At 27.2% G+C, this 26,786-nt stretch overlaps 3 protein-coding genes across 6 annotated transcripts; 1 reads left to right on the forward strand and 2 right to left on the reverse strand.

Annotated features, from left to right (window-relative positions):
• Nucleotides 1-386: 386 nt before the first annotated feature.
• Nucleotides 387-3,901, reverse strand: LOC107161579 (dynamin-1-like protein). The gene is made up of 2 exons (XM_089216796.1): nt 2,513-3,901; nt 387-971 (listed from the first exon to the last, which is right to left on the reverse strand). The coding sequence occupies exons 1-2, from the start codon at nt 3,899-3,901 to the stop codon at nt 387-389; spliced, it is 1,974 nt and encodes a 657-aa protein (XP_089072922.1).
• Nucleotides 3,902-5,159: 1,258 nt separating this feature from the next.
• Bili (FERM domain-containing protein 8 Bili) lies at nt 5,160-18,754 on the forward strand. 3 transcript variants are annotated; one of them, XM_089219253.1, is made up of 12 exons: nt 5,160-5,476; nt 5,557-5,759; nt 6,050-6,223; nt 6,945-7,107; nt 7,176-7,337; nt 7,434-7,619; nt 11,691-11,820; nt 11,885-12,043; nt 12,154-12,274; nt 12,331-12,429; nt 12,570-12,605; nt 16,603-18,754. In XM_089219253.1, the coding sequence occupies exons 1-11, from the start codon at nt 5,391-5,393 to the stop codon at nt 12,578-12,580; spliced, it is 1,494 nt and encodes a 497-aa protein (XP_089075379.1). In that variant the 5' UTR covers nt 5,160-5,390; the 3' UTR covers nt 12,581-12,605; nt 16,603-18,754. The 3 variants fall into 3 exon arrangements, with proteins under 3 accessions (XP_089075379.1, XP_015363547.1, XP_089075383.1); XM_015508061.2 differs by lacking the exon at nt 12,570-12,605; XM_089219257.1 differs by lacking the exons at nt 6,050-6,223; nt 12,570-12,605.
• Nucleotides 18,755-19,873: 1,119 nt separating this feature from the next.
• Nucleotides 19,874-23,028, reverse strand: LOC149060520 (protein PBDC1). Of its 2 annotated transcripts, none has more exons than XM_089219266.1 (5): nt 22,772-23,028; nt 21,823-21,892; nt 21,710-21,769; nt 21,323-21,463; nt 19,874-20,196 (listed from the first exon to the last, which is right to left on the reverse strand). In XM_089219266.1, the coding sequence occupies exons 2-5, from the start codon at nt 21,841-21,843 to the stop codon at nt 19,984-19,986; spliced, it is 435 nt and encodes a 144-aa protein (XP_089075392.1). In that variant the 5' UTR covers nt 21,844-21,892; nt 22,772-23,028; the 3' UTR covers nt 19,874-19,983. The 2 variants fall into 2 exon arrangements, with proteins under 2 accessions (XP_089075392.1, XP_089075389.1); XM_089219263.1 differs by having other exon boundaries at nt 21,827-21,892; nt 22,772-23,027.
• Between the last annotated feature and the right edge of the window lie 3,758 nt (nt 23,029-26,786).

Here is a 26,786-nt window from a genome sequence, read left to right on the forward strand (position 1 = left end):
AACCAACTAGTAGTCGTCCATAAATTTGACAATATGTGTCCGCATCCGTGTAAATTTCGGGGGTCCATACCTAGTTAAATTATAATCGTTCGCAATCGTGTTGTTAAAAAGATCACTTTGATAAAAACCATCCGCAGTCATGTATCACCAAGCCATGTAGGTTCCTACTGTCTTTATACTTTAATAACTTTAAAACTTTAAACTAGGTATGATTATTTCATTGGGTTTTTTCCGATTACCCGTATCTTAAATGCTTAATCTTACATTTATAAATCAAATACAATTATAGTTTTGTAAAGATTTAAAATAGGTATTAGGTATTTATTTGTATCATTCATTATTTGAAATCATTTTAGATTTTTATATTACAGTTTTAAAATAGCATTTCAATGTACTTGGATATCTGCCATATTTTTCAAAGCTTTATTAACGGAAACTAGCAGCCGCTCAACCCTCTGTCTATCATCAACTATATGTTCTTCTTCAATAAGCACATGATCAATAGACCGATTAACTACATATGGAGTAAACACTAATTTGTGCATACAATTTTCGATATTATTCAAAACATGATTCACCATCTTAAATATTATACGTTTTGGCACGAAATCTCGTACATTTTTCCTGACAAATTCAAAGTAACAACGTGTTAAATTTTTATGCATCTTGACTTGCTTAGAAGATTCCATTGTTTTATCTAGATCGTTAAGGCCTGATAGTATCTGTTTAAATAATTGTTTTCTTCTTTCTTCTTCAGCCCTAATAAATTCATCATTTGTCAAACCTTTTTTGTTGGTAACATGAGTTGATATAAATGCATCTTGAATCACGTCAGACGATTTAACTAGTTCTAAAATGAAATCTGGGTTTGTTGTGTTTAAGCATGCCTGATAGGTTTCAATATATGATCTTATAAATTCTTTAATACTTGATAACGTGTAATCTATCATTTGGTTCAGCACCATTTTTACCTAAAATATAATAAAATTATTATTATTATTTAGTATTTTTATAAAAGCAGGTAAGTATATGTTATGTAATCATCACGATCTATGAACTCAATGAATCTATTAGTATCTATTATAGTATAATACTACTATACTTAGTAGGTATAGCAATTATTACCCACAAACTACAAAGTAATTGTAAATTGTACCTAATATTCACGGACGAAATATCCGAAATTTTGAAATGCAGGCATAAAATAGGTACCTATATAAAGAGATAGCAAAGATTTGGATAGACTGTAACAATGATGGTGTAAGGGGCATCAGTTGCGTCGAATGCTCCCAGCACAGTCAAATTAGTTGCTGTATAGAAATAAATAGCTCTAATATTGAGTTGTATTGTTAATTTCTCTATAGAACTAAGACAATTATGCCACTGATTGGAAAACTTGTTTGATTGATTAAGCTTTGTGACAATATGTACCATCGTCTATGATGTAGTGGAGTGATAATTTATCCATTTAAATGAAATCGAGAGGTTTAAATTTTAAAAAAATACACTAAAAACATTGAAAGCACTATTCCTTAAATAGGTACTAGGGTTAGATTAAGGATAGTGGAAAGGTTGATAAATTGGTAAAATAAACGTTAAATACCTATAATTATTGATGATTCCCAGTGGCGTATGAATTGATGGCAGGCTAATGAGTAACGGGCTGAAGCCCCCCCCCCCCCATATTATTTGTTATAATTTGTTTTTATATTTATCCGTGTCAAGTATCGTTAGGTAATTTTTATTTTCAAGCGCCCCTCCCCTCATCATTGAAAAATCTTGCGTACGCCACTGATGATTCCTAATTTAAAACTTTGCGAGTATACGAAGATTATAATTCACACACAAATAGTATCAATAATGTAGATAATAATATATTTTGGAGAATCAAAAACAGAAAATTATAATTACTTTTAAAAATAATCAAGAAAATGTTTTTAAAAAACCACGGCAAATGATAATATTCATGCAACGTTATCAAATAAATTATTTTAATATTATTTGCTGTAGGTTATGAATAATGATAAATTGTAGATAGATAGGTAGTTCGAATTTGTCTAAAATATTGCTACAGATTATATTTCGCATACTTTTTTTAAGCATGCTACTAAATAGTTTTGCTCTTTTAAAGCTATAGGTGCCTAATTAAGCTTTTGACATTTTGATATTTTTTTTTTTCTGTTTGTAACAATTTTTGTTGGTGGTAAAAAAGTCTGAAGTTTATTGCAAGTTTCCTCATACACGTTTTCTTAAAAAAAATTAAATTAACACAAGCTAATTTTTAATGTTAAAATATTAGCTATATTTTAGATAATTATGTATTTAAATGAAAATAAAAAAAAAATTAGAATTTCAAAAAATATAAATCGAAAAAATTTGAAATATTCCACTGTTAACTTTAATCATAATTTAATATAAACAAAATTATTTTTAAAATATATAGATTAACTTTTTAGCCATTTAGTATTTAATATTTAAGCAATTATACAACAAATAACAAAATTTTACTTACATCAGAAATCAGTTTTGGAAATCTTTTGAGCGTATCTAAAATACTTTGATCAATGGATTCAAAAATCCTCAGCATTTCAGCACCGACTAGGTCAACACAAATCATTGCCGGTTCAATAAGATTTTGCAATTGTTTGCACACCATAATTTCTAATGCTTTTTCGTTTACAAATGAACTTTTGTTGGTTCCAGCTGAATTTAGCAAAATATTACCTATCTTTTCATCAGTCAAGTCAAGAAGTGGATCAATTTTATCTAATTTTTCTACATATTCATTATGTATAATTTGTGAAATTTTTGCACCTCCAACAAGTATGCTTTCGGATAAATCTTTTCTATTTCCAGCAACTGTATCGCAGTATGATTTACACATGTCATTCAATAAACTTAAAACAAATGAAACCTTCTGGTCAGGAGTTTTCAAAGTTTTTAGTTGGTTTTCTAATCGATCTTTGGTATCATATAATTCCTTGCGCAACACTGGATAAGTTTTTTTGATATGCATTAATAATATATTCTGCAGTGTATTAGCTAGCATTTGATTTCCGTGTTTTTTGTAAATTTCGGGGTAGTTGGCTTTTAAAAATTCCCTCTCGGATTTCAAAGTGTCTTTCATGGATTTATTGTCAAAAATATCTTTTTGACTTCGATTTACGACTCCAATTATGCCAAGCTTAACAGGGATTTTGTAACCACAAAGTAGTTCTACAGTATCTTGTATTGTACCTTTATCGATAATATCTAGCTTGGTAACTACAGCGACTGTTCTTGTCCCCTCTGGATCGATTTTTCTGGCAATCTTAAGACTCTCGCTAGTAGAGGGATCTGTATTAGCAGTAACCACTGCTAAAATAATAGAATTTGGTTGTTCTACATATTTTAATATTAATTCTTGAATTCGTTCATCAATGTCTTCGGGCTGGTCACCAACAGGGAGTTTCGTGATTCCTGGTAAATCTACAAAAGTTAGGTCATATAAAAGAGTAAATACTTTTAAAACGATTGGCTCATGCGTTATGCCGTTATTGTGACCAGCTAGATAATTTGTTCTATTTTCAATTTCAGAACGCACATCATCAAAATTTTGAAACACAGTGTTAGGCTTGTGTAAAAACCATGCCCATTCTTTAATTTTATCATTTTTTGTTATTTCCAACATAGATTCCCTATCTTCTTTATTATATCTTACTATTTGAAGAATTAGTGGAGCTCGAGTTACAATACCAGTACCTCGGGGTAAAAAAGATTTACCCACCAAACTCTCAAGTACCGAGCTTTTGCCAGAACTTTGAGATCCGACAACAACGATCTGGGGCAAATTAATTTTATGATCACCAATAACCGCAAACACTTCTTGCAACTTGTTGATTGTATGAATTAAAGATTCCATAGATTTGTTTTATTAGCAATTTATGCTGAGTAGGTAATTATAAGAATTTGTGTGAGATAGAAATAAAATAAAAATAAAACGTGTTCTTATGTTAATAATATTTGCAAATGTGTTTGGATGTAATTATTATAAATTAATTGTAATTAAATAATAGCTATGGTTACCTATTTTCGAAGGGATTTTGAAACAAAGAAAGAGGTGTGTTTGGCCACTATATGATTTAGCCACTTTACACTTAGGTACCTACCTATATCTATATGTCCTATATATATATTATTATGTCATTGCAGTTATATAGGTACCTACCTCCATATATATATGTAATATGTATACCTATTTAGATACCTAACTATGCACATAAGTGATATACTTACATAACACTTAACAGAAATAATTGACAATTGTGTAATTATAACAATATGACTAAAAAAACTAATATAATATGTAGTATTATGTACCAATCTATATAATAATAAAATTAGATATATTACTTACATAATTGTTTTTAAAATAGATTTTATTTATATAGGTACCTATGTAGGAAGGTGGTTATTATAATAATGTTAAAAATTAAAAAAAAAAAGAATTGGAATAAAATAGTTACTTTTTATAGATAATTTATATAGTTAGTTACTAGTTAGTGATATTTATCTGACGTTTTCCTGTTAAACCCTAAACATTTAGATAGATATAATATTTATTATTTATTAAATAAGTAACTTACTCAAATAATGAATAACATCAAAAAGTATTTTTTTATTTATAAAACTTATTTTATTTATATTAATCCCTAGTAATTTGGTAGGGATTTTCAAAATAAACAGATAAAAGGGGGCAAAGTAGATTATTAGGTACCTAAGATTTAAATCATGAACACTGAACAGTATAACACAGTGGTTCTTAAGCTGTGCTCCGTGAGAGTAGTCTAGGAGCTCCGTGGCTCCCTGAGAATATATGTATTAATTAAATTTAAATTATTAATATTAATTAAATAATTTGTATATATTTGTATTTATAGAAAATAAAAATAAAAAGCCAATCATTTACAATTGACATAATTTTCTATGAATTTTTGTTGTCTCATATTATAGGCATTTCGGATTTTTAGTGCTCCGTAATTTTTTTTAGGAATATAAGGACTCCGCGAACAAAAAAGTTTAAGAACCGCTGGTATAACATATTATTCTATGACATACGCACACACACACACAAACATACACCCACGATAATATGATAACGTTATCATTGTATGAGACTACTTTGATTTTGCTTTAAATTTGCGTTCTTGTGTTTATGTGTTTCAGTCAGTGGCACAATATTATTACCTATGACTGTGAACTTTGCCTATTTTTGCACTAAAAATATTTTTTCTTGTCTGTATTGTGCTTCGTGTTGTTACTTTTAGATGGATCGTAATTGAATTAAATATTACGAGCGTGTTACCCCATTGTTTGTGATTCATTGTGAAATAAGTTAAAACGAATCAAAAATGGAAACAGATAAATATATTACGATTGTTCCTGTTGAGTATCCTCGAAACAGGCAACAATTCATACGGCCTCCCGATGAGTATAGGTAATATTATGATACCCAATATGTATTCAGTTATTACTAGAGTATATTCCTATACTAATTTAGATTTTTATTTGTGCTAGTGACTTTCCTCAAAACAGGAATTGGCCACATACGAGAGCAGTAAGGACAGAATCTAGTACTTTGCGGAGGAAAGAACTGAAACGATCATTAGAACACAAAAGATCTCATCATCATTCTCGTAATGACCCTATACAGTCGTGTTCCAAGCCAATAATAAGTGCTCCACTAGCATTTCAAACTGCTCCAAAACCTGTTAGGAAACGTAAGTATTATTAAAATAAGTTTCAAATTATATCTGATTATGTTTTAGTGATTTATGATTATTAAACTGTTGTTTGCATAATTTGTTTTGGATGCCTTAATTTGGTCTATTGTATAAATATTATATTATATAATAATTTTGTGTAATCTATTATTTAAACTTCAAATTATAATTTATATGATCAATTTTTTTTAAAAGTAAAATTATCCAAATAAATGTATTAATTAGTTTTTCAACACCTTAACATTTTAACATATTATGCAAATGTCTAAAGGTTAATTGTTTTTTAGCGCTTAATGTATATATTTACACAATGGCTGATATAGTCTTACATATGGATATAGAAGATGCAAACACAACTACAGTATCAGATCTTGTTGATATTATAATACAGCAAAACAATTTGGGGTTATCAAGAATTGCTAAAAATATTTTCACAATTTGGATGAAATCAAACGTTTTAGGTAATCATCAAATGTTCTCAATAACATGGGCGTAGCATGCACTAATTAACAAGGGGAACTTAAGCTCTTGACTATTTTTATTAAACTATGCTAAAATTTAATGTATTGAATAACATCAATAGTCATTACAGTTATGTACTTAGTTAAAATGTACGTATAGTCAATGAATAAATATGCAATGAATATTTATTGAATTATGCCTGAGAAGTGAGTACATACAATAAAAATAATTAAAAAAAACATTTTTAAAAGTTTCATTTTTTTTATTAAAATAAATGCTGCTATTAATTAGTATCATATCAAACAAAATAATATTACACAACAGTTTTTTCATTTCTATTTTTAAAACCAAATGTTTGGCGATAAAGAAATTAAACGGGGAATAATAATTATTGGATGATCAGCTGCTGGTTTGTTAGGTTAGATTCGGCTATAACATTCTTTTCACTGCACGGCGCCGAGCATCATCTGTTTTTTCGATAATCAGCGATGGCTGGTAGTTAATGTAACAAAATATATGATTGTAATATTTAAGTATATACTATTTTATGTTAATTTAAAAGCATAGACTATTAGACTTAGATAAAAGAGAACTAACCTAACCTAGGGGGGCTGAACCACTAATTGGGGCGACTATAGTTCCCTTAGTCCCCTCTCATCCTACACCCATGCTCAATAATTCATTTAATTTATAAGTACTTATAAGTTTTTTTTTTTTCAGAAATTCAGTTAAAACCTCATCACAAATTATTGACCATTTTTCAAAAATGGCCCACACTTGAGGATAAATACTGCAATCAAACTAAAAAAGTTATTTTCAAAGAACCCATTTTGAGTTTTCAAAGAAATGTTTTTTTCCCTAGAAAAGACGAAGAAAAAATTAAGTGAGTGTACTTTGCATATACTTATAAATAAACAAAAAAAAAATATATTAAAATTGCATTTGTTGAAGGGATCAAAAAATTATTGAGCTATTGTACGCTGAAGCTAAATATAATGTATTACAAGGTCGGTATCCTGTTGAAGTAAACCACTGTTTGATGTTAGCTAGTTTGCAGTGTCGAATAGAATTAGGTCCAAATAATTTACAACAGTATACATCAAGTTTTTTTAGGTACTTTAATTTTTATTAAGAATCTAAGTCTATATTTTTATGATAAAAATAAAAATATTGTTTTTATATTAACTAGTTATTGCAATAATTTTTTAGAGATAACCGAGAAAGATTTTTGCCGTCCCATCTATATAAAAGCTGGTCATCATGGTTAAATCTTGATAGGAAAAGTACACCTCATTCTCGGCTTGCAGACCATTTAAAACATATACAGATAACTGGATCTGATCGCAGACTTTATCATAAATATTTAGAGTGCTGTTACATGCTACCATTTTATGGGTAAGAGTTACACATGTTTTATCTTTGTAAAATAATTTAAATTAAACACAAAGAATTAAAATAAAACAAATCATAATATTATATTAAGTCACTTCACACAAAAGGATGCCACATACGCATAACGTGTTATATCCATCTTTCAAGTTGTGAGTATGTAAAAATGCCATGAAACAACACAGATAATGTTTCAATTTACTCAAATATGAATTAATTACTTAAAGCTATTACTGCTTGTAACATAACCAATTTTTTATTCAGAACATTCATTTTATTACTCTTATTCAATATATCAGAATGGACAGGATGAGTTCATCTATTATAAAATTTAAAAGTATGAAAATTATTTAAGGACTCATATAGGCTTTTTATATCATTTTAATTTTGAAGCAATGGTTACAAGTACTTTAAAATGTATAGTTTTAAAATTATCGAACTGAAGTCCAGATTTATATTCTATTAAGACTCATAAAATATAATGCTAATATTTTCTAAAAAAAACCTAAAAATGTACAAATATTCTCTTTAATCAGAAAAATGTACAATAATAATCAATAAACCACATTTGACCACATTATGTGTTTAAAATCGTAATTTTTTATATTTATGTATTTTTACTATTGTTAGGTATACACTTGCCTAATGAAATAATTGCACCATAATAACAGTAAAATAGTGTTTTTCTGTATTGAATGGTTCTATCCACTGTTTTGAAAGGTGGTTAAAATGAATGGATTTTTTTATTTTAACATTTAAAAAAAGTATCAGTATAGATTAGCAGTGGTTGACTTGGGGGGGAGGGGGGACTGAGAACCTCAACTAATTTTTAGATACGCTAGCGTACCCCTACTTCTTTTTTAAAGGGGAACGCATGGGACGGATTGTAATGTGAACTTTTAACCCCCCACCTCCATGATTATGTAAGTTTTATTAAAATGCTAGGGACGCTACATTTTAAAAGTAGCTAGAGTACCTCTACTACTTTATTTCCAAGTCAACCAATGTACATTAGGCAAACTAATACATAATGGCATAGCCAAATAATAATACTTACTATTTTTTTTTAAATTTATTATATAAAAAAAAATATGGTTGGTAAAATACTTTTCAGATACCTACCATAATATTTAAAATTAAAATTAATTAGTATTTTTCTCAAATTTCACAAAATATTTTAAAATATACTAAATAATCTAAATATTCCCAAATATGCAAAAATAAACCTTTTCTGTGTTAAATGAATTGTCCACATTGTTTTATTTTTTTGTAAGTAGGATGCCTATCTTTGAAAGATAGCAGACTCAAAGACAGGCCAATTACTGAAATAAAAAAAAGGTCATCAGTAGGGCTGGGATTTTAATGCCCTCAAAAACCACGAAAAATGTCCTAAAAAAAATGCTTTTATGACCTAAAAACTCAAAATAATGCCCTAAAAACCCCGAAAAATGCCCTAAAAAAGGGCAATAAATCTACAAATTATTTAATTTTTAATAATTTTAGTATAAATTACAATAAAAAGTTACTCAAACCTTTTCCGATAATATAATACGAATTAGGAGTACCTACTTATAATCTGTTATATTTATTTAAAAACCATGTTGGTGTAAAAATCTTAAAATCTTAAAATAAAATTTCAAATTCATACACTTGGTTTCCAAAAACTCAAAAAATACTCCAAAAACTCTAAAATGCCCTAAAAAATTAAGAAAATGACCTAAAAACTAAAAAATGCCAAAAAATGCAAAAAAATGCAAAATAAACTTTCTTATTCTCATTCAAATGTACATAAAATAAATTTGTGACAAGACGAGCATTGCACAGTAAGCTTTGAAAAACAATGCAAAGTGCATCGAAATCTCACCCCTAGTCATCAGATAAAATTACGTCTATATATTATATAGTATATCGAGTTAATCCCTAAACATCCTTCTCAGTTGCTGAAAAACCCGTGCATGCATCTTGTATTTGTCCCCAGAAAACTGCAGATGCAACTTTGATGTGTCGTTACAAAACTTCTAATCCAACCCAGACAAAATATCATTTAGGGACGCAATTGGAATGCGCTGATTATAACATACTGCATGCTCCGAACTTGGCGGATGGTGACTGATAGACTAACTGCTATTACAATTTCAAGAAATTAAAATGATAACAAATAGTTTATGTTGTTGTTGTGCGTGTGCAAACCATAAATACATAACAATAATAATACAATTAATAATAATTAAATTCACTACATCAAATTAATTTTTTTATTATTTTATTCATCATAAGCCCGGCAACTATGGTCATTTGCTGCAGAGGCGCAATCTAGATTAGCAGAGGGCAATTTCCTCCCCTAATAAACATTGAACAATTGGTATAAAAATATTCTATTCTTTTTTAGGTTAAATGAAAACAAAACAAATATAAATTTGATAGAAAAATGATGTATCAATTTAATTTATTATTACCCCTTTTTTGGGAATGCATTCTAGATTAGGTAATGGTTAATTTAATTTAATTTTAATTCTTAAAAAAAAATTTGGTGGACACTGTTATACCACAAAGTAAATTATATTTTCTATTTTTATTTGATAAATTGTATCATTAATTATTATAATTTATATTTATCATTCCAATTTATATGTTTTCATTTTTAGAGCAAGGTTGTTATTAGTAGGTATATACAGCCTTTTAACGGGCTATGAAGTGTACACGTTGAGTTAGTGTATAGCTTACTTTACGAAGTAAAAATGATAGTTTTTGTAGAATTTATGCTCTATTCAACTTAATGAACATAGTCGAGGTGACTGGTTTTATTTGATCTGCAGTTAGACAACAACCTTTAGTGACTCCCACCCAGTCAATTATCAATATATCTGTTGTGTTCTTGTGTAGAATTGTACGTCCCTATGCACAAATCGTGACTATGTTTCTTAAGTCGAACAGAGTATTCATAATATTTTGGCATATGATATAATAGTACTTGGCTAGGCAAGTATTGGATTTTGCATTTTTTTAATGTTATACTATAGGATATAGCTTTCCAAGCACAAAAATGTGATTTGGTTATTTACGAGTTCATATGAATAGTTTTTTACTTTGCATTTTTTGTATTTTTTTGAATTTGAGGTAATTTTTAGAAGCATTTTTTCATACTTAAATAATACCTCAATTCAATAATGTATTTTTATAAAAATAGTCTGTTTAATAAGTATTCGTTATCAATAGCAAAACTAATTATACATAAAGGTAATACAATCCTACTTGTAAGATTACATAAACTCAATAACTATATGTCAAAACATATAATCCAGACTTTAATCATAACTAAATTTAAAATTAAAATATTATAAAAATCCTATGTGGGACTCTATGGATTATGTTCTTACATTTAAGTTTGGAAACAGGTCAGTTTACATTAAGATTAAAAATAAAACTTGCTTATAGTGGCGAATTCAGTGGAGGGACACATTTCCCTTTGTCATTTTTCTATTGAAAATGTTTAAAGTAACTTCGAATATTATAAATAAAAAATGCAGTTAATAAGAATAATACTATTGAATATTAATTATTATAATCACATTCAAACTGATAAAATAGGATTTACAGCTTTAGTGTCTTATCTATACCTATTTAAAATTATAAGTTATAACCAATAGCTATTAATTAAAATTATTTAATTATACAATTTTTATGTGCCCTCTTCATATCAAATATGCCCTTGTTTGTTTATACTGAAAGTAAAATGTGTTATATTAATCGAAGAGTGAGGTATAAAATATGGACTACATACTCTTAACTAGTGTCTGTCTGGTCTTCTCAACTACTCATTGAATATTGATCCTTAACAGTCCATGGCTTTGATCTTGTTTTTTTTATATCAGAGCTCAAAAAATATGTTAACCAGTTTATTGCTATTAAAAATCCTTATGTCAAGGTTCCAATCATGTGCTGTACTGATACTGAATACTACAATACAGCTAAATTGTCCTCTGAGTTGATTCTGTGTAAATTTGTATTGCTTATCAAAAATCTTTTAATAATGCAATGTTTTATAAGACTTTTAGTAATTAATTAAAATGTGTTAAGGTGCGCTTTTTTCCATGGTCAAATTGAACAACCTGTCCGAGGTTTAATGTCTTTAATTAACCATAAGGATGTCCCTATTTACATTGCAGTCAACACCGAAGGAGTTTATATTTTGGACTATGTGGAAAATGTAATTTTTTTCATATTTCTGTAATAGTTTATAGACTATCTAATTACATAATTAATCATTTCAGAGTTTATTATTGGGCCTAAAATATCAAGATTTTTCATGGGAATTTGCTAAGCCATCTCAAGTAGATAATGATCATTGTTTACCATGTATATTTCTACAGTTCTTAGTATTAGAAAACGGAACAAGAGTTTCAAAAATTTTACAAGTGTTTTCTAAACAAGTAAATTTATTATTTATTAAAATTATAATAATTATAATAATATTAATATTATAATTCAGTCTCTTTATATATAAACCATAAAATTGATTTTTAAAATAATTTGTTTTTAGGCTGTCATGATAGATGCATTAATTGCATGTTTTGTTGAAGATTTTAGACATAAATTAGCTATGAATGAATATGACGATGTAGATAGAACTGGCGGCTTTGAACACATATCTGTCGGAGATGGTAATTAACTTAATTATTTGAATATCAAATATTTTAACTTTATATTTTATATATAGGATCTCAAATACCTTTGGCACATTTATTCCGCAGTGAACCACAATCCCGATTGTGTAATAAACTAAATAAGTTGACACTGGCTACATTTGATGAAGACGGTATGTTGGTTTATAGTAGTTATTTATAACATACCTGTCATGTTTTCTAGTTTCTTAGCATGTATTCATCATTTAGAAAGTTGTTTATACTATTCATAATTTATTCTGATCGCACATAATTAATTATGCATGGTTTGTAGACTATTTATGAATTTAATCTGCGGCAATAGACTAAAGTAAGTTTTTAAATGAGTTGAAATTAAGCTTTATTATTAGTATTATTCTATTTAACATGTCTGGGTTAAACCAAATAATTAAATACTTTATTAGTAATAATCAACTATAATGTAATAAAATGCAGTGTTCATATTATATTTTTGAGTGAGTCGAATCTGATTTTAAATGTTTTCGCTAACAAATTAAAATCATTTTTAGCACTTTATCCTTGTAATTTTGTACAATGGAGAAAAATGAGTATCAACTAACACATACTATATGTATATTTTATACAAAATAAAAACAAAATATTTATTATATCTTGTACACTTCAAAAAAAAAAAAAATCATGCAACTGGACTGATTCAAATTATATGAATTTACAAAATAGATATTATTTTTAATTTATAAAACTTATAGAATGTGATAATATATCGTGGTGCTTATTAGTTATCTCAAATATTTACAGTTTTTCAGTAAACTAAATTATGTTATAATGTCTACTATAACTTACAAGTTACATTATTTTAAGGCATTTTTTTAAACTACAATATAAAATAATGGACATGAGGCTTCCCAACAAAACATAAAAAAAACCATTGAACCTCTACAAAACCGTGTTAAGTATACAAAATTAATACATAACTTCCATTGAAAAAAACTTCTGTAACATGCATTTTTATGAATAAAATTGGGATTTTTCATTAACAGAAAAATTGCTGTAACTTTTCTTTAGCGTATTGACTTTAATTATTTGCAAAATAAATGAGTATATTGGTTCACAAATCCAAATTTATATTTAGGAAACAGATATTTTGTAAATGTAATCTAAAATCATATTCTGTGTCGAACCGCTGTCGTGTGCACACGTTTATTTCGTAATCTAGTTGTATCGTCGCTTATCTCTGTTCTAATATTAATAATGGTTTCGTGTGTTGTTTGTGCAATTACTTTAAAACGAGATGAAACCGGGTCGATTACCTGTTTATCGTGTAATGATATTTTTCACATGCAGTGCGTTAAAATTAATCAAGATGATCTTGACTATTTAATTTCTATAAAAAAAAAATGGTCTTGTCCAAACTGTACAAAAAACCCAGAAAAAGACTCTAAATCGGACACCCAATCTGACAATATTTCCTCACCGGATGTTAAATTGATCTTAAAACAATCTCTTTAAATCTCTTAAAATTTGAACAATCTAAACTGATAAACCTCGTTAACGAACTGCGAAATTAGACGCATTTGAACAAAAATTCACTGATGTTTTTTCCCAATTAGCCGCAATCAAAGATGACAATAATCTTCTCCATAATAATTTAAGTAGTTTAACAGCTCGACTTGAGGTCATTCGTTCAATTTTACCTCTACACAGTTTAATATAACTTCTGGTGTTCCTCAAGGTGACCACTTGTCAACTCTTCTTTTTAATATATTTTTAAATGATCTTCCTAATGTCATCACTAATTCTAATATTCTTCTATTTACTGATGATGCAAAATTAGTAAAAATTATTAAATCAGAACAAGACGCTTTTAATTTGCAACTAGACATTAATAACCTTATTTTGTGGTGTAACGAGAATAATCTATTTTTAAATATACAAATATGTAAATTTATGAAATTTTACCTAATTAAAAATCCCGTTAACTCTCAATACTCAATTTCTATCACAAATGTCGAGCTTGTTAAATTTAAAGATTTAGGTATAATTTTTTATCATAAATTAAATTTTTCTCTGTATACTGAAAATATTAAAAATAAAGCTTTTCGTTACTTGGGGTTTATTAAACGTACTTGTGCTGCATTCTCAGATCCTATTCCCTTAAAAATCCCCTACATCTCTTTTGTCCGTTCTAATCTAGAGTACTGTCCCCTCATCTGGAGGGGAAACAAGGTCTTATGCTGGAATCTGTCCAAAATAATTTTTTACGTTTTATCTCATTTAAATTTAACATAAACAGACCTACCCATGGCACATATAATAATGTTTTAAATTTTCTTAATATTTCTCTACTCTCTGACCGTCGTATACTTTTACTCTCAAAATTTTTACAAAAGTTAATATTAGGTTCAATAGATTGTCCTGAAATTCTCTCTTTAATCCGTTTTAAAATTAATTACCTTAATACTAGAGATCCAAAACCTTTTTATCCACTTCTTTCAACAAAAAATTATACCTTGAACTCTCCTGCTAACCTTCTTATGACTGCAGGTGTATATTTGATTTGTATTCTATATCTACTTTAGCATTATTATTTTACTCATTCTTTAATTTTAAGTATATATTTAACTATAAATTATGTTTTACGTATAAATATGTTTTTCACATACAAAATATTATTAGGACTGACGTCCGTTTATATTAAATAAATAAATAAAGGTAACTAGGTATCTATTGCTGCAGCGAATTGGTTTGTCGGCATATTATGGTTTATGCATAAGTTTTAAAAAGCAAACATATTTGTATCATTTTGTCTTGCAGATTAAAAAATTGTCTTCAAATAATATTATTTTATGCATGGACAGAATTACAGCCTGGACCTTAGCCCAGCTAATTATGCACTGTATTAATGTATACACTACCTATAAAATATATTAAGTAGATATGTATTAACAAAATATATTTGAAAATAATTAAAACAATTATCATTATTATCAGAGGTATCTGAAATTCTGAACATTGTATTAATTTTTAGAAACTTAAATGTGGAACGCACACATAATATAGTATTTTATTTATGTTTCATTATTGCCTTTATGGTCTCAAATATAATGTATTATATTATGTTCTAATTACTAGATATCTAATTCAATATTTATACACAATAATTGTATGTTTGAGACGTGACTTTTTTGAACACAAACGCTTACATTTCAAGTAAATAATATTGATCAACAAGCTACAAAAGTACTCATCATGAAAAGGTTAATAGGAAAAATAAATAGTATATTATACAAATGTAAATAATGTGCATACAATTTTATGTTATATTATTAGCTAATACAATTATATCCATAACTATTTCATAATATGTAGCTTTGTCATATCAGTGCATGATTCTAGTTAGGTATTTTAAACATTTAAATAAAACTTAACACTTAAGTACTATATTTAGGTTCCACTATCATCTATGATTCTATCATCTTCAGCATTATTATAAAATATTATTTATTTATAATATATTTTATACAATTTATTGTATTTTATTAAAAAAAACATAATTATTGTCAACATGAAATGAACATTAAATATGATATAAAATTATATAATATCATAATCAACTTTAATTTTTAAGTAAGAAAAAAATTATATTTATTATATAAAGATATAAGAGTACATTTACACAAAAAGTTTTTTTTTTTTTTTAATGGTAGCAATGGATTTTTCAGCCCTTCCTAGTGGTAGGCCAATGATTGACATAATCAGGAGAAGTAGCCCAATCTAATAAAAATGTTTTAGTTCTATCTATGACATAGGACCTATGTTAACCTGTGATTTCAATAACATAATTGTGTTTACTGTAAAATGTAAATGTAGAAGCAATGACCAATAACTACCACTTAACATTATTATATATTATATATACTTATATTTTTTTTTAAATTTTTTTTTCAAGAAGAAAATTTTCTTTACTGTGATAATATAATTATCTTTACTTTTAAATAATATTTTCAACCTCAATATAATGCTTTCAGGTCAGTACAGTTATTAACCACAACAATTTTAAGATTATAAGATTGTTCCATAACAGAGCAGTCACTGTGACTTGTCTTAGCTTTGAAACCATAGCTTTAGTTTTTTTATCTTATTTTGATAACATAGTTTTTTTTTAACATACCTAACAAAATAATTATTTTGTTTAAACTAACAAATTTAACTTTTAAAATTATAATTAATTATTACTAAATTTATCAATACATATTAATATATATTAACATATTATTGTTTGTTTATAATATTATTTTCAATTAAAATACATGACATATAATAACATATGCATTTTTTTTTTATAGGCCATTGTATTGGACAAATGGGATCTTGGTCATTCAGCTACTAACAGTGGATACTTAATATAATATACTTTAATTTTTTTCTATTGATCTCTATACTGCCATCCTTTTGTTTAATTCACATTTCTTCTACTTCTTACTATTGGATACCTAGTATCAAGATATAATATATATGTTACGGGTAATGTTAGCATTTGGATAAAGTCGACATTAGCCATTCGTTTTGGCTAATGTGTAATTTTTCGTTTATAAACATGAAATATCCACATTTTCCAGATGATGTTAATTTTAACCAGTCAATATTGGATAATGTTAAAAGTTATATATTAAATAGAGTTGTTAGCATTCTATACAATAATAAAGCGTTGGATTACCAGAGTATAATATCTTAATTAACCTATAACCTGGTTAGTCAGTTATCTTACCGATAAAGTGATCAGTATAATATAATATATGGCATTAATATTTAATTTAATTAAATGGCATTTTCATTATAATTTTACTTATTATACAAAACGCTATATAGGTACAATGAAAAATAAACTCATATTAATAATTTATGTATTAATGGTAATTACTAATTGTGTTTTAAATACATTCAATATTGTTAATAATTTAAAATGATTTTACACATTTTTATGGTTGTTAAGATATTATCCAAAAGTTCTTGGATGATATAATATTATCCCGTTAATGTTAACATTAACCGACATTTAATAATATCCGTGACGGGTAATGTTAACATCAGTTGGCTAATGTTGTATTATCCAGCTAATGTCGACTTTATCCAAATGTTAATATTACCCGCAACATATATTAATACATGTGATTACCTTTTCCTAGTCAATTTAGTTTATTTATGTTTATTTGAATTAAAAATAAGTTGTTCTTGTTCTAAGTAGCCAAATTGGTCTATACTTTTTAATTTAGTTACCATCAAATTAAATAAATTATTAAGAATTTAACATTTTAACTCAGTTTTATCTTACAAGATTTTCTAATATTATATATTATGTAAATTAGGATATTCTAGAATAAATTAATTATGTTTAATTTTTTGTAATATTGAACCTGCAGCAAAGACTACACTCTACATCAGTGTTTCTCAACCTTTTTACTGTGGCGACCCCTTTTTTAAATTTAAATTTTTTAGCGACCCCTACATATATATATTTACATAATCGCTTAGATTATCATTATAAATAATCTAGTCTATAGTTACTACAAGTACTGTACACAAGAAATATAAAAGATACATATTATAATATTATATTTATTTAAAATTAAAAAAAACGTACATTAAATATTTAATTTTATTATATAAATATATTTAATTTTTTTATTATTTGAGCTTTTAATTTTTGCATTGATTTAAATCATTCAATTGCGACCCTAAATAATAAGTTGGCGACCCCCAGGTTGAGAAACACTGCTCTACATCACTATTTCCACTAAATTATTATTTATTTCAATGATATAATCGTACATAATAATATGTATGTTGTTATGCAGTAGACGTATCTAAAATATAATGTTTTTTTAGAACTTTGTGTAATGTTTAAAATAAATTTAAAAATTTAAATACTACATATTAAATAATTAACTAAAACTAAGTATTAACTAAATTAATCAGTAATAAACCGTAATAGTTATAATTCTATATATTCTAGATAATGTAAATTTTTTTTTCTACATTGCCTATCAAGATTAAATTGTACTAGACCCAAGAAATGTCACATTGCCCAATAGTCCATAACCCGTAATAAAAAAAATGCCTAATTGTAAAATGTATTTTAAATGATCCTAGTTTATCATTTTCTAATTTTTAATGAAGATTATTTATTTTCTTAATGCCTTAATAACACATATTGCTATTATCACTAATGGAGATTTATACATTTTTGTTTAAATGTTTCCATTTCAATGATTTGAAATACAATAAAAAAGACACTTATATTATTTAAGAAGTTGAATAAAACATTTTAAATTTGTCAGTAAGATGATGCTTTTTAGATTTTTAAATTTTTAATCAATAGTTAATAATCTAAACAGTGATATTATTGAAATTAGTATTATTTGATTTATTTACAGGTGTTATTTAATTTTTAACATATAAATTATTGTATGTTTAAATATAGAATATATAAATATAAAACTGCAGTGTTTAATCAATAGTAATTAGATAATTTTAAAATAATAATAATATGATTATTATTTTTCAAATATATTAATTTAATTCCTCTGTTTAGCACTAAAATTATAACTATTGTGTTATATAAATATATAATGTTTAAAGTTATGCCTACTAAAATTCTAAAATGTACTAATTAAAACTTAAAATATCCTAAATTATTTCTCATTTCTCAAGTCGATAAAATGAGGAATTGAAATTACTTAAATTTTTGATAACAGATGACTTGTTCACATAATCAATAACTTATTTCTACTTAATTATTGATTCGAATAGGATGATGTATGTATAAATAAGTATATAATATATTGATTATTGTTTACCTTGAGAATAATGTAAATTAATAAGTAAATAGTTGGGGCTTATAGCCACGAACGTTGATACAACAAGCAACATTATTTCTGGAGCGCTGGGTACAGTTAATTTTTATTACATTAAATAAAGTAGATCTATACGCTTACCAATGTCCTGAATTGAGTTTTACTCTGATAATAATTTTGAAAACATTTTAGAATTTATTATGTAGTCTGACTTGAATTATTTGAGTCAGAATTATGAAGAAAAATGTCATAACTCAAGTCTGTACATTGGAACGCTGTTTTATTCAAAGAACGGTGGTGTAAATAGTGTTGCTTGTTTTATCAGCTGTGGCAACTTTTTTCCTCAAAAAAAAAAAAAGAAAAACTAGTATAGAATCCACTCTGAGTATTCATTAAATTTTATAATAAATACCTAATTTAACTAAAATATTTCACCAACAAATTTAAATCAAGACATAATAATATAATATTACATAAGTATATAATTTAATTGACTTGAAGTGTAAGTTTATCAAAGATATTTATAAGCCTTTGTAGAACTATATACTGTAAAATTATTGCTGTAAAAATCATGAGCAACAATGTAACATGATGCGATCATCTTATTGTAATACTAAATGGTCAAGTGTAGACTTTATCCTATAACACAGAGAAGGTTTAATTTAATTAGCCATTCAACTACATAAGCTGTTTTTGAAAATTTTAAAAATCAACATAATTGAATATGTTTTAAAAGTGAAAAAACTAACAAATAACTTGCATATATGGGATCAAGTAAAAAATTTAAATTTATTTTATCGCCAAAATTATGTTAATTACATAAACCATTTAGTCAAATTAAAAAATGTACATGCATATATTATATACATATCTTTATGGTTCAAATTCCTTATCATAAATATTGTTAATAAAATGAATATCGTTTAATCCTTCTCTATTTCTTGCCAGTTCAATAGCATAAAATTGTATTCGTATAACTATAAAACTGTTGCTTTCATTGTAGTCTCCATGAACGTCCTTTCTGATTAATGTACCAAAATTGTAGTTTTCCATATTCTTATAGAGATCGCAGAATCTTCTCCATTTCTATTAAAAATAAAAATAAAAAATGTTCAGTTCTAAACTATTCTAGTAGGTAAAATTATAAAATGATGAAAATACATAAGCTGAAACACAGGCATTTTTATATTTTTGTGTATAAATATGTAGATATATGTCATACTTCTACTTTATAATTATAAGAGAAATAATATTTTTTTATAAGCTGAAAAAAATCATACGTGAGCAAATCTACACGGGTTCCAATAATCAGCAATAAGCACCCTCTAAGTCACAAGGAGTCTATTGATATAATTTTTATTGAAAATAACCCAGTAGTTTTTGAGTTTATGAACTTTGGATAAACACAACATCCATTTTTAACAATAAAATCTAACTTCACTTGTAAAAAAAATATAAAAGCGCTGTCAACGCACAATTTGTTTTCTCTCTGACAAAACACATTTACGCAGAATTATTTTTTTTATGTTTTTAAGTAATCATAGGGTAAAATCACTCATTAAAAAAAGATAGAGAATAATATATTTGAGGAAATTACATATTGATTTATCTAAATATTGTCTCAAAACAATTTAAACATCATTTAAATTTACAACATTTTTTTGTTTATTTTGAAAATAAAATAAAAATATAATATAATGTTGATATGTCATTCCCTCAAAAATATTATTCTTTATCTTTTTAGTCATGGGTGATTTTGCTCTAAGACTAATTAAATACTTGAAAAAATGATTTTGTGTAAATGAGTTTTTTTTCTATATTACACATGGGCCAGAGAGAGAAAACAAATGTGCACCAACATTATCTTAAGATAAAATTAAATTTTTTTATTAAAAGCCATAAACATAAAGACTTTATGCATACTTTTACCATATTTGTCCAAGCAAACTATGGCAGCCATATCTTATTAACAATATAACATTTAAATTTTCATTGTAAATATCAAGGTCACAGTATGATATCTTGTAACCTTTTCTTGGTAATTTTTTCTACTTAAAACCTTATTTTGACCATTAGAAATATTTAAAAAAAGACAATGAGGAAAATCTATCCAGCTATCTCTAGCAACGCGATTAACAAAGGACAACATTTCATTTTTATTCATATAGATTATTAAAGAATTTATTGTTGCACTACAATTTTAAATACTTACAATTTTAGATGACTCATTTTTAACGTCATCTTCATCAAGAACTTCTATTTGAAGATCAGGAAATAATCGTCTAAATTCTTTATAAATCTTATCGTCATGAGGAGTCAATCTTAATAACTTTGGATCAACAGAACATATCAACTAAAATCAAAGAGATAATATCTAATATTATATTTATGTATAATTTTACAAATATATTGAAATTATTTTTGTGATAAAAAAACTATAAATTTTAAACTATTCATTGATTATATTTCATTAATTTTATAGTTAATAAAATAAGTATATAATTGAGCATGTTATTTTAGTTAAAATTAATTAATTTTGAAATATTAACAGTTAATATATTGATTTTTAGTTAAGTCCAAGCAATTTTAGCGTACTTACATTAAAATATATTTCTGCATGTTCATATGCTTTGATAGCCCACATCATTTCAACTTTTCCCTACAAATATACAATTAAAAAAAGTTCACTCAAATACAAATAAGAATTAATACTTGCATCATTTCCGTATTCATCACCCGGTCTTGAAAGTAAACTAGCCCCTACAGAAAGTTCTGCAGCTCCCTGTAAACATAAAATGTATAGATATTTAGGTATGTTTTTCTTAAATGTATGAATGCTCTATAAATTAAAATACTTTCACAAACTTCACAAGTTGATCACTTTGTTAAGGTCATATTATATAAAACTATAAATTATGAAATGTAATAAAAATAAACATACTGTATCTATAATACATACAGAAACCCTAAAACAATCCATAAAGATTCTGCAAAACTCATAAATTTAACTAGATATCAAAAGACAAAAAGATTATGCCAGCGAATAAAAAATATTATAGCATAAACTCTACTAACAAATAGAATAAGAGTGTGATGCACATACAACTGACAACTACGATATCTAATATATGGTTCGTATTAGATAATATGTTACAGTGATGTTACCCCAGATTCAGTTTCTGAGCACTCCTATGACAGGAGTCCTATCCTCTCGGTGGATATACTATAGGTGGGTACCTATATTGACATTATTTTCGACATTTGATTGTATTTAACACACCAATGTCAAAAGGTAAAAAATTATATTTAAATCAAAACGCTAAGTACTTGTACTCATAATTGCACAGACTAAGTTATAGGTATAATGACAAAGAAAAAGTATTTGTAAATAATCCAAACGCGTAGGATGATTAATGAACCAATACAGTACAATTAAACAAATTTTAATTGTAAGATTAAATTGTCATGCAACAATAAGTGCAGAACCCGCAAACGAACATCAATTATCCCACTACTGCCTATTCTATTTTGTTGAGCCTCAAAACATACTTGGTTGGGTGGGCGATTAAAATAAACACAGACGTTAACAATAGCAGGTAAATGTGTTATGTGTGATCGAAGAGAAGTTGCGATACCGCCGTTGTCTAGTCTGTTCACTTACCACACCATTTGCGACTGACAGGTTGTCCATGACGAAAAAACGAAGCTACTGTAAAACGATCGGTTGTGGAATAGCAGACGAACGTTTGTCGGCGTTGATTGAAGAACGGCCGTAGTGTGTATGGGAAAACGGCAGAGAAACCATAAACGGGACAAATGACGAAAGTATAATGATGTACACAGTACGAGAAAATTGCGAATCTGATGTTTGGACACGAGCTTCGGTGTCCGCCGTCCGGTGATAAACGTACAGTGATAAGAAAATACAACAAAAAGCCCTGATAACGAGGTCACGTGTACGTATTATGTGTTGTGTTATTATTATTAACGTGTATGTCTTGTCTTGGTGTAATCAGAGGCGTACTCGGGAGTTTTCAATGGGGGGGGGGGGGTTGAACATTTTGTTTTTTATAACTGGGACTTTGTCACCTTCTTTTTAAAATTATTCTTACTTACCTATCTAATCTTACAGTTCTTAACAGATAATGCATGCAATCGTTGTATATTGCATGTTGACATACACAGATATAGATAAGGCATTTATTTACGAATATCACAAGAAAAAGCAAAAAAAGCAAAAACAAAATTGCATATTTGAACTCTGTGATGAATGAATCGAATTTTGTTTTTGATTAGCTATGTCCTGGAGTACTATGAAAGAAAATGCAAATGCTACAAAATCCTAGCCCTAATTATAAATAATAATAATTATGTAGGTATAAAAAAATAAAAATAAACATTATTTGTAACATCCACGGTCTTTGAAAAAACGGATACGTCATGACTAGGGCTCGGATGTTGTTGCATTTGCAATTTTTTTTCTATTGTTCAGATTCGTTGCTAAGTTAATTATAAATTTATTTCAAACGAGTAGATGCCAATTAAAATATAAAAATGTTAAGTGCTACTTCTTGCAATTTTTGACCTTTTTCAATTTTATTGCAATTTTGTTAATTGTCGTCATTTTCAATACAATTTTATATATTTTTTTATGTTTTCACTTTTTTTTGTTAGATTATACAGTTCAATAATTTTTAAGGTAAGGTAAAGTTTAAAAAAAAAAAACAAATCAAACATAGTTTGAAATAAAAAGTTATACATTTTGATAAAATTACCTATTTGTAGATTTCTGAAAAAATAAGAAGACCGCACAATTTATCAGATTTTTAATGACAACTGACGAGAATTTGAATTTGAATCTTTTTTACTCGTATCTACTCGTTTAAAACCTATGTAATAAAACTTTATAATATTACTTAATAAAATGACTTAATCCATTTCATAAAATAATTTTTTAATATATATATTTTTTATTTTTTTGGTACAAAATATTTTTTTATTGCAATTTTCAAGTGCAATTTTGGGTTTTTTCACAGCAATAATGCAATCAATTTTATAACATTTTTAGTGCAACAACATCCGAGCCCTAATAATAATATAGTAATCTATTTTGCAACAGTACCTACAAATCATACGATTATTGCAACATACAATTTACAATATTGCTGAAAGATTGCTGAATACAATATTGGCACTCACATCGTTCATCGTATGAGCATTTAGCATCTTTTAACATAATGCGCTACATCAACACGTCAAGGGATCCAGTCGTCTCATATGAAATACATGATTTTTGTGACAGCTTTGAAAAAGCTTAGGTGCCGTTGTCTATGTTGTCGCTAAGTCTGATATTCTAACGTTAACCTTACTGGTGTCTAAGACTAGAGAGCACCACTGAAGAAGATTTCTATTCCACGTCTAGAGTTGTGCAGTGCTGTGCTTTTGGCTCAACTCATACAAGCTCTTGTTCCATCACTTAACATCAAGGTCGAACGAATACATTTGTAGAGTGATTCGATGGTAGCTCTTCACTGGATTTCGGAAAAACCTGTTACCGCCTTACCGGAAATGTTGTCATTTAGGAAATGATGACAATTCCTGATAGCGGAAGGAAATGATATCATTGCCTAGTTCATGTTATCATTTCCTAACCATATCAGGCAAAGATGCCATATATATTTTTCTTAGATATTTTAATTTAATCTGTCCCAATTATTAATTACCCTGCTATTACACTAATAAATAATCAATGATCAATAATTCATAAAAAATTAAATATTTTTTTTTTTTTTAATAACTTTATTAAATTCACTTCGCATTTTATTCAAATCCAATTTAACGAAATAATACGTACTGCACTAAGAAGATAGGCACACACTACTAAGCGGACCGTGTTGTATGGACAGGTAGGGACACTTTTAATAAAACACGTAAATAGTACGTAAAACATATTATGCGATACCTATGTGATAGCCATGACATTTTCCAACCAACCATTTTAACGATATCAGTCATTACCCACCTGATATTTTTTTATAGAACACGGACAATATTGACAGTAATGGTAGTATAATGGTTTTTATCATCTCACCGTTCCGAGTTAGTTAATAGTTATCGTTATAATAAAATTATAAAATATGTATTTTTAGCCAATAACAACACAAAAATATGTAAAATAAAAATAGTATTATTTGATTCAGTAAAACATGAATTAAATTTGTACCTAGGTTAGCATTAAATTGAATAAATAGAAAAAAAATATGCAATTTCATAAACATCCGAGCCCTAGTGATAACATTGCCTAAAAAAGTACGTAAATGATGACAATTCCTAGGCGATGATATCATTTCCTTCCACTATTAGAAATTGTCATCATTTTCTAAATTGTCAACATTTCCAGTAACATACACAATATGATAAGTAATAGTAATTATAATAAAATTATATAATATTATACAAAAACATGTTTGGGTTTGTACCTATACTTTAAAGTTTTGTTATTTCTCGTGTATGGTGAGGAGTAATCTCAAAGGCTTAGTTTGGACACTTATTTGACAATATTTCTCATTAGAAACTTGTAGGTTTCAGCCTGGTAGGAGGATGGCGGTTTTACCTCCTAAACAGTTATCTATCCTAAGAGAAATGCCGCACGCATTGTATTGTAAAAGTAGTGAACTTGAAATTTTTCTGACATTTTTGGTTCTTATATATATTTGGCGTCAAAAAGTATATGGGTGAATCCTTTTTCCTGGATGCCTGCCAAATAGTAATCGATTCGGCTGGTAGATATTATGCCAATATTCTTAAGTTCTTTTTAGATTATGTTATGCGGTATTATCGGGTATACGTTTAATATTATTATCCTTATTTTAAGGTTTAAATATTTTCTTACTTTGATTGTAGAGTTTTATTGAATTGGTTGGTTAAATACTTTTTTGACCAAAAGTTCGACGATGGACAGGGAAATATAAAACCTATCTTTAGAATTATTATATTTATTTAGAAAATAAAAATAATATTTTAAAGTTTTGTTATTTCTGCTATAGCAAAAACGTTTCTCGTTGTTAGATTTTATCAGTTTTCTTAACAATTGAGGTTTGTTTTATTTTTATACGATATTTAAAATTTAATTTTTGTTATAATGTATATGTATGTACCACTAGAACGTGTCACGCTGAGCTCGATCGTAGAACTGAAAGTGGTGAAAAAGACTTAAGTATCCGGTTCTTCAATGGGCTACCTAAGGTCATCCCTATTAAGTCAAAAAACGTGGATCCACGTTAACATCATCTTCCATACCAGTATACCACCAGAAAGCTTAACTGATTACTACTAAAATTGTCGTGGTTTTCGTACGAAGCTCTTCACGTTGAACTGCAACGCATTAAATTTAGATTATTCTTTTATTGTGTAACTGAGACTTGGTTGCATCTAAATATTCATGTAAATGAGCTTGGTCTGTATAATTATAATATTTTTAAGTTTGATTAATGCTTAAGTACTAGTTATTGTGGTAGAGGTTTAGGGGTCTTGATTGATGTCAAAATAAATATAGCTTCTATTTTAATCACTACCTCAATCATAAATGTTGAACATATCTTTGTCCAGTTTACAATAAGTTCTTCTAAGTACGTTATTGGTGGGGTATACTTCCCTCACAACTGCCCGCTAGACTG

Source organism: Diuraphis noxia, unplaced genomic scaffold (assembly GCF_037042655.1).
Source record: "Diuraphis noxia isolate RWA-SAM2 unplaced genomic scaffold, SU_Dnox_SAM2 contig0001, whole genome shotgun sequence".
Taxonomy (NCBI): domain Eukaryota; kingdom Metazoa; phylum Arthropoda; class Insecta; order Hemiptera; family Aphididae; genus Diuraphis; species Diuraphis noxia.